At 42.0% G+C, this 8,743-nt stretch overlaps 1 protein-coding gene across 2 annotated transcripts in view; it reads left to right on the top strand.

Moving 5' to 3' along the window:
• Nucleotides 1–2,534: 2,534 nt before the first annotated feature.
• The window catches only part of nrg1 (neuregulin 1), a 16,504-nt gene continuing 10,295 nt past the window's right edge, over nt 2,535–8,743 (top strand). For both annotated transcript variants that reach the window (XM_060049793.1, XM_060049792.1), the window contains exons 1-3: nt 2,535–4,222; nt 7,584–7,722; nt 7,954–8,012. In XM_060049793.1, the coding sequence (XP_059905776.1) occupies nt 3,493–4,222; nt 7,584–7,722; nt 7,954–8,012 (928 nt within the window). In that variant the 5' untranslated portion in view covers nt 2,535–3,492. The remainder of the gene's footprint in view (nt 4,223–7,583; nt 7,723–7,953; nt 8,013–8,743) is intronic.

Below are 8,743 nucleotides of genomic sequence, written 5' to 3'. Positions count from 1 at the left end.
ATTAAATCAGTGCTCCAAATCCAGTATGGATTTGGATTTTGAATAGGTTTTGGATTTTGAATACATTGCTAAGACAAAAAAAACATGCCGCAACTGGTATATAGTTATTTTCTATGTTCATTTGTGTCTAGAGGCTCAGAGTGGTGGTTACAGATCTATCCACTTATAGATCTCTTAACTGTGTGAGCTGCTCATCTCAATGGTGGAGGGCGATGGGCTGCTAATCCTTTATTAATGCCGACAACACTTGCAATTGGGAATTCAATTGGGGTAGCAGAAGAAATCAAGAGAGAGGAAGACGTAGAGGAAACGGGCCTTTGGAGTTTTCATTTTCTACAAACCCTGCCACCGTGTCTGAGGCAGGTGACTAGGCACGCACTTTTAATGTGCTTTGCATGCTGCCATTTTTGGTCCATTCTATAATTAATGCAGGAGCAACGGAGGCACTCTGACCTAGAAACATTGCAGTCTTCTTTAGGAAAGCCTCGGGAAAACCCTAAACTCACTACTCTTCCAGTAGTGAGCAGGGAGCATCCTCGCTCTAATGGAAATGAATCCATGCTGTGGAGCTGGCCCATCACCTCCGTCCTGTCCATGAAAAAGAGCTGAAAGATGCTCGTCCGCATTGAATGATTTAAAGCATGCCTGCTATTCTGTTCTCTCCCTGTCGCTCTCTCTTAAGGAGGTTTTTAAGAGGTGATGGATGTCTGATCTGCTCATCCTCCTCCAACGACTGACCCCCAGAGGGATCAGCACTGGTGACTTCATCCTTCATCACCAGGGGGGGGGGAGGGGAGGAGGGGGGACAGCACCGCCCAAGCGCAATGGAAAGTATCCTAATAACTGATAAATGCTTCAGGATGAAATCATATCACATGTTTCCACCAGGCTGAACTGTACAGCCGAAAATGAATCAGGTAATGTTCTGGCTCATACAGATTTTTTTGGATTGATGCAGCATCAATGGTTTTTGTTTAGAGTTGCAAAACATGTCTTTATTGTTTCGTTTGAAATGTTTTTACCGATTTGGTGTGTTTTCCCGCAGTCCTGTATTCCGCAATCCATGGTCAAGCCTTCCTGGTCAATGACTTCACATTCACGTTACAAAGTAAGCAGAGACTGAATGGACCCCACCTCAAAGATAATAATATTGAAAAATAAATTCTGGCTGCGTCAAGTCCTGATGCTTGGCACCTGACAGAGCTCAAAATATATCCAGCAAATACAAAACAACTCCACATGTTAAAGGCTGAGCGAACCATGCAGATGTTAGAAGCTAATATGACGGATAGCTCTTAATGGTGGTCTGTAAGTGGGCTGCTTAAGGGGAAATCCAAGTCCCGACATCATCCCCTTGTTTTCCCGAACCACTACGTGTATTGATTTTGGCGTAAGTAAGCGCATATCATGTATGTTTACACATAGTTTGTTTAGTTTATGTTCATGTAACCTCCTTCCCGCATGCGTTCAGAATTATGTTGATCAGAAATGTTTACAGAGGGAGGGCGCAAAAGGCAAGATAGATGGCTTTAGCATGCACCATGTATGTGCGTGTGTCTGCGCGTACACGTGTGTGTGTGTGTGAGTACATTTAGTGGTGGTTGAGGAGCAGGGGGTTTAATTATTTGAAAGGGGCACTACAACCCCCCCGTCCCACCATACACACACACACACACACACACACACACACACACACACACACACACACAAAAGACAACATTAGTGTTATTAATTCTTTGGAACGGCACACTCTGGTGTCCCAGGAGAGAGTGCCGATGCCCTGACCTTTCCACACGTGGTGTTCTTAAGCCTCCCTCCTCAACCCGTGGATGATAGTCTTTGGATGGGCCGGCCTATTAGCATCGCGAGGAAGGCTGTCACAGAATAGAAATTGTAATAATGGGCTGATACACGATTTCATCTCCAATGATGCCCTGTTCACACCAATTGTATAAAAAAATGAATGATGATCACAAACCATCTACTCTCAGTGGGACGAGAGAAAGACAAAACACATTGCACATACACACATACGAAATGCATATTTATGCCCAAGGCTAAGTATTTAATGTTTGGTGCTTTGGTTTCTATGTTTCTGGGAAGAATACTTTGGTGTAGAAGGCCTGCTTCTCCTCTGTAGCCATTGTATACGATTATGACAAAAAAATGAATCTCATCTATCCCCTGGTGTCCAAACAGGACTTGAGTCTCCATTTGAATCGGTCAATCTCTAACCTAGACCTATATAGTGTTATACCGGATACAGACGGATATGAGAATAAACCACAGACTCGGTCCTCTGGGAGAGATCACATGTCTGTTTCAGCAGCTCCCGCCCCTTTGAAATAAACACACTTTTCTGTGTGTCAGCATAATCAATAGGGCAAGCAACATGCATAGCCAGGCTAGAGAGGAGCAGCAGCAGCAGCAGCCAGACGCAATTGCGAAGATTCCCTCTAATTTGATCAACTTTGCTGAATCATTTGCGTCGGTGCGGGGCGTCGGGCGGGGGGGGCGGGGGAGGGAGAGAGAAGCTTTTCTGAATGTACATCTGAGACTGATGGCGGACGGGCACGGCTCGCGTACAGAAGGGTGGACGGGATGTGTGTGATGCGGGGTAGGTGAAGGCAGATGGATTGGGGAGGTATATAGACTAGGCAGAAGCTCAAGGGTAGAGGAGGGGCATAGGAAGAAACAAAGGGGAGTATCCCTTTCATGTGCTCAAACCACCCCATGAGGCTGCTGCAAGCCTCTCTCTCTCTCTCTCTCTCTCTCTCTCTCTCTCTCTCTCTCTCTCTCTCTCTCTCTCTCTCTCTCTCTCTCTCTCTCTCTCCTGCCCCTTATTCCGGTCTGTTTCCTTGGCTTTGCGGAGAGGAAGGACACTGCCGCTCCCGAATGATTCAGCCCCTTCCCATCGGCCGCGTGCGTACTACAGACCAAACACAGTATGTCTCTGCCTCTGCTGCAGTGTCTGGATATTCTCGCCGCTTTGCTCTCCTCTTTGCGGTACCCATGCTGCGCCCTCTCTCTATGAAGTGTGCATAGCAGCTGCCTCTGTTCCCCCCAAGTGTTGAGGTGAGTCAGCTGCCGCTATCCCTTGTTTGATGCCGGACAATACCGACCACAAAAGAAAAGGAGTGAATGTTTAAATTCCTCCCGCAACTTGGTTTTGTATATCCGCGACCGTCGTTTTTGTGGATCTAATTCCCGGGGATAGGGACTGCTAATATGAGTGCTGTATGGATACATCTCAATGACAAACTTTCTATATTGCACCGAGAGTTGCCTTAATACGTTCTAGTCTGCTAACAAGGTCAGCGTTTCGGGGGGGGGGGGGGTTGAAGAGCTTTTTTTTTTTTTTTTCTGTAATCCCAGCACCCTCCCATTGACAATGGGATACATTACGGGAAGGATCAGACGACATCCGTTTCACCACGCTCTGAGTTCATAGGTAATGTTCCGCGAGAGCCCTGGATCGAAGAGACAGAAAGGATGACCGAAGGAACCGAGGACCCCAATGTCATGCTAGCGGTGCCTCCCGGATCCGTCCCCTCTAACGTTTCAAACGAGGATGCTGAGCATGCAACTGACCAGAAGCTGGAGGAGCCGGGGGCCGGTGCTGAGGAGAACGAAGTTGGTTCGGAGGGGGAAGCCGAGGGGGGGGCCGGCGGTGATGGAGAAGAGGAGGAGGGCGACAGAGAATGGACAATGGGAATTTGCAGTTTGTCAAGTACCTGCTGTGTGTGCATCGAGATGGAGCAGATTCACAGTTGCCTGCGCTCTGAGAAAATCTGCATCCTACCCATCCTAGCTTGCCTCCTTAGCTTAGCCCTGTGCACCGCCGGACTAAAGTGGGTGTTTGTAGACAAGATCTTTGAGTACGAGCCCCCAACCCATTCAGACCCAAAGCGCATCGAGCAGGGCCCTATCATCATATCAGCTGACCCCACACTCGGACTTCCTGTGTCATTTCCACATCTGCTCTCATCTGCTCCCCCTTTGGCCAACACTATCAGAACAACCACGGCGGGCCAGGAATTCACCGTCAGAGCAAGACCTTCTGGATCTTTGATATCGACTAAAGTTCTGCAGGGGAACTCGTTCACCGCTCTGACGTACCGCGCAGACGAGCCCACCGTGTCGAAGGCCCCCAAACCCGACAAGCAGATCCCCGTCAAACACAACACTGTGGAGTTTAACGACATAATCATCTCTACAAGTGGTAAGTATAGAAACCTTTTTGTGAATTTTGATAATGACGATGCTACCGAGCAGTGATGTTGCAACTTTAAAATGTCTACATAGCAGATTGACAGGCTTTGGCAGGCAGACCCCGGTGTTCAGTTGTTTGACCTAGCTGACTTGAGAAGATGAAAGCACTATGTTGCATTGTGTGTAATATGTGTGACAATATATGACAATATAGATGACAATCGCTGGTTGTCACGCAAACCTAAAACCAGAGATTCATGACTTGCCAAATGCATGGTGGGACTATGCATTGTCACTACCCAATTCAAGATCAAAAAGTACAACCAGGACTTCATCTGAATCTGCTTATATTCTATTTGTAAATATATCTGAATATATATGAAATACATTTGGATAAATTATAGAATATAAAGAAAAATATATCATTTAAATACAAAACATGCTATATGCAAATGTGGTTACACTATCATTAAGATGACCTATAATTAATGTAATCTATATTCTATAACTCATGTAGAGGAAAGTATAATAATTAGATTAATAATACCCTGTTTGGTAACACTTTACAATAATGGTACATTAATTAACCAACAATAAGCATTAGTTAAAGAATTAATAGGAATTATAATATATTGTTAGGATAGGGATTTGGGTTACTTTTTTATATGGTACTTGAAGTCTTGTTGTTCAAGTTATTCCAGTTGCACTGGAACACCATCTCCCATTTTAGTTGTGTGTAAGGGTTAACCCTTACCCCATTATATAATGTATAGATTAACCATTACCCTAGTTAAAATGTAAAACCATTGCTAAACATGAAAACCATTTGTAAATATTACGAGTTTATGATTTTTAATACGACATTATGATTAGTTATCTGTTAATTATCGGTTAGTTAAAAGTGGAAATCTCTGAAGTTTTAGTTTTGTTTAACTTTGGAGACACCATTGACGATAAGTGGTATTTTTCCCAGTGTCTCAACGGGCACCAGTTCGTTACGTTCATAGTACTGCAAATGCGAGGGCTTTCTTCAGCGAGCCACAGGCTCAATCTACGTTGTGTGACTTCATATGGCGATAGATAGTGGCGGTTTTCATTCTATATTATGTATTTTGACTGGCAGCTTTCTTCCAAAATATTAAGTTAGTTACTTACTTGTGGTACTGCAGCCTGGCCCAGAAACCTTAGGCCAACCAAGACGATACATTATTCTATGGATTTCAGATCTGCAAATACTACTGTTTGTTAGAACATTTATAATGATTCTCTAACCTAATACCTAAACTCAAAGCTAGGTTAGGCAATCTATTATAGAATACAGTTTTGTCATTTTAGATGAAATTCTCTTTACATCCCGAACAACAATCTATAAATCGAATAAAAGAATCTGGTATCTGTGGATGTTGCAGGCCTGTATCATACCCGTCCAATATTTAATTTGGCTCTAGTTCTAACCTTTTCTAATCTAATACCTAAACGTAACCACCTCTAACCCAATTCCTGAATTCACCCTCTTCAACCTTAACTTAAAAATCTCTATACTTAAATGTAGCCAACACTGTAAAACCAATACTGAAACATCACCAACTCTAACATATTTTAACTTAATCTTGAACCTAATACCTAAACCTCACCATGTCAGCCATGTCCATTTAGCCTCTCCCGACTTGAATACCTCATTCAAGTCAATAGTATTTGTATAGCTGTATATCTCATTTACAGTCACAGAGGGCTTCAAAGGCCCCATTTTATAACATACCCTTATCCATAGCCTTCCAAAGACAAAGGATAAACTCCCTTATTCATTCAGGCAGAAACCTTTGGTAGGAACCTGGAGAGAGAGGGATCTCTCCTCCAAGGAATGGTAAGGAGCGCAATGGGTTTGAGCAATGGTCTGATGGAGGTGTAAGGAGAAGGGGTGCAGTGTACCAGTTGTCAGGGGTTTGGAAAAGAGGGGCTTGTGTCCGGGAGGGATTCGATGTTCATAACTTGTTGTCAATCCCTTTATGCAACTGTTGCCTCTTTAAACTGGTGTAGTGGTTCAATACACCAGCAAACAACAGGGGTGAGAGTGAAGCAGCATGGTTGACGTTGCATCTGCTTTAGCACCATGCCCTGAGGGTGGAACAACTTGATTGGTTCTTGAGATACCACAAAACCCTGCTAGGTCGCCGACAAGTGTAGCTATTGTTATCTTTGAATCTGCCGTTGCCTGCTGGTTCATCTTGCCCAAAATTTGACATCATTTTGATGAAGAAGTTTTAACTTTTACAACAAGATGAACTTTTGTTCTACTCATGGGCAGTGGTTAGTTACTCTCTCTAGATCGTTCATGTGCAAAGAATTGGAACAACTACGATGCAATGGCACAGTAAAGCTAGTGCACCAACCATGGCTTTATGAAAGAACCAATAAACTGGCTAGCACTTACATGTAACACATGCAGTCTTACTTATAACTTATTGATGGAACTGCATATGAATATCGAAGGGGTTAAGTAACGCTGCTTGTATCAATGCAGCACCAACGTTATTTAATTTTTTTTACAACCATTGTTATTCATGCCGCATTATCATCACTAGGCCACTATGATCCGAGTTTACTCGTTCATTCTGTTTTAACCTTCAGCTTTTCTTAATGAATAATTGAGCATGCTACCTGAAAAATATATGCAGCATAAGGGGCTCCTCGTTGTTGCATTGTATGGTTAGCTGTGTGGTCAACAGACTCTTGTATACATATAAGAAAACTGGATACCATTGAATTGAATTAATCATTAGGTGCAATATAAAGAAAAATTAAAAAAACAGATAGACAAATGCACATTAGGGTCAGTAATTTCAAACATTTAAATAAACAAAGACAGAAATTCACATTTTGTTTAATTTTGTAAGTTGTTTGGGCCTCTCCTCATTTGCAGGTTCAATATAATAATGATATATGATGGCCCTAATTACCATATACAATACCAAAATAATTATAATCTTAATATACTTATTTTGTTGAGCTCCAATGCTTTCATGAATGCAATGCCTTGCTCATTCAAAGTTTAATTGGTTTGAAAAATCTACAGTTTTATCCGAAGCACTTATTCATCGTACGGGTAAGACATTTAAAAGACCCTTTTGACAGGGGTAAATCAAACACAGGTGTTGCTCAAAATACTAATCATGGATCTGCTACTTTTATGTAGCAGTGGCACATGGTCCTCGATCAGTATGTGATATCTTCATTAGTTTAGTCCACTGCCCGGGCCTATACACATAAAAGAGCACACTCACGATAAGTGTGATGAGCGACACTCCTGCAATGACACTGTGAAAGCTACATATTGTGTTTTAACAAATGTCCCTTACCGTACCTTCCTGTAGCTTCCGTGAGCACCACTCCAGCGGCTAAGACGTCGAGTCATGTCATGCGCTGCAGTGACAGCCAGAAGAACTATTGTGTGAATGGAGGGGAGTGCTTCACCCTGGAAGTCATACCAGGCAGCACCAAGCTTCTCTGCAGGTAGGTCCTAGCTTACAAGAGTGTGTCACAAGGTAGCCTACCTGTGTGTTGAACTGAGACAGGGGGTTCATGGCTACTTTAAATACAAATTAACAACTTAAAACATAGTCAGTTAATAGATTAGACAGTTTGGAATCAAGACTGCAGCTGGGGTCAACAATTCCATTTATTTATAGAAATCGATTCTCAGAATTGTTATCTGAATTCTCCACATTTGTGTTCCCCTTTTAGGTGCCCGAATGAATTCACTGGTGACCGCTGTCAGAACTACGTTATGGCAAGCTTTTACAGTACGTCTAAAACCTCTTTCATCTGTGTTTGGATTAAAGCATGCTTTCTATCATTTTGTTGCTTCCTTTGTTCAGAGATTTTGGTTTCTTTATTTATTTTTTAATATATATATACACATATTTGCCACAATACAAAATGCAAGCAAAACAGGTTAGGATATGGTAGGATGATGTCTTTCTTATTTCTATTATCCCTAAAGAAATAATCCAAAACGAAAATGATGTTCTCTTGAACGAAAGTTGACTCGCAATTATGCTTTCTTAACAGAAATCTATCAAAATCCATACATGCCAACATGATAGTGCACATGGATCTGAATATCTGTATTATCAGTTTCAACATGAAAAAAAATATAGATTTACATATGAGTTTTCATCCCATAAAGATCCAACACTTTATTCATTATTTCGTTTATATTTGTGGATTTTGGCCTTGATTGTGGATGCTTGACTTTGTGAATACATATCTCTTTCTGAATCATGACTCCATATTAATGTATAAATGTATATATTAAATCTTAAAAATACTGGATTGCAAGATTCTTCAGAATAGTCCAAAAATAAGTTTTATTTGAAAACAAGTTTTAAAATAACACAAAAAGTCGCAAAATAACAGCACAACTTATGGCCGCAACTTAATGCCACAATTAAAATATGGATAGGTAACTGTGTGAGGCAATAAGTTGACTATCCCAAAGCCCTTTGTAGATGCAGGAGAGCAAAATTGACAC

The sequence above is a fragment of the Gadus macrocephalus genome, chromosome 4 (genome assembly GCF_031168955.1).
Source record: "Gadus macrocephalus chromosome 4, ASM3116895v1".
NCBI lineage: Eukaryota > Metazoa > Chordata > Actinopteri > Gadiformes > Gadidae > Gadus > Gadus macrocephalus.
Note: the sequence above shows the minus strand (reverse complement) of the source record. Positions and strands in the feature narration are given on the sequence as shown.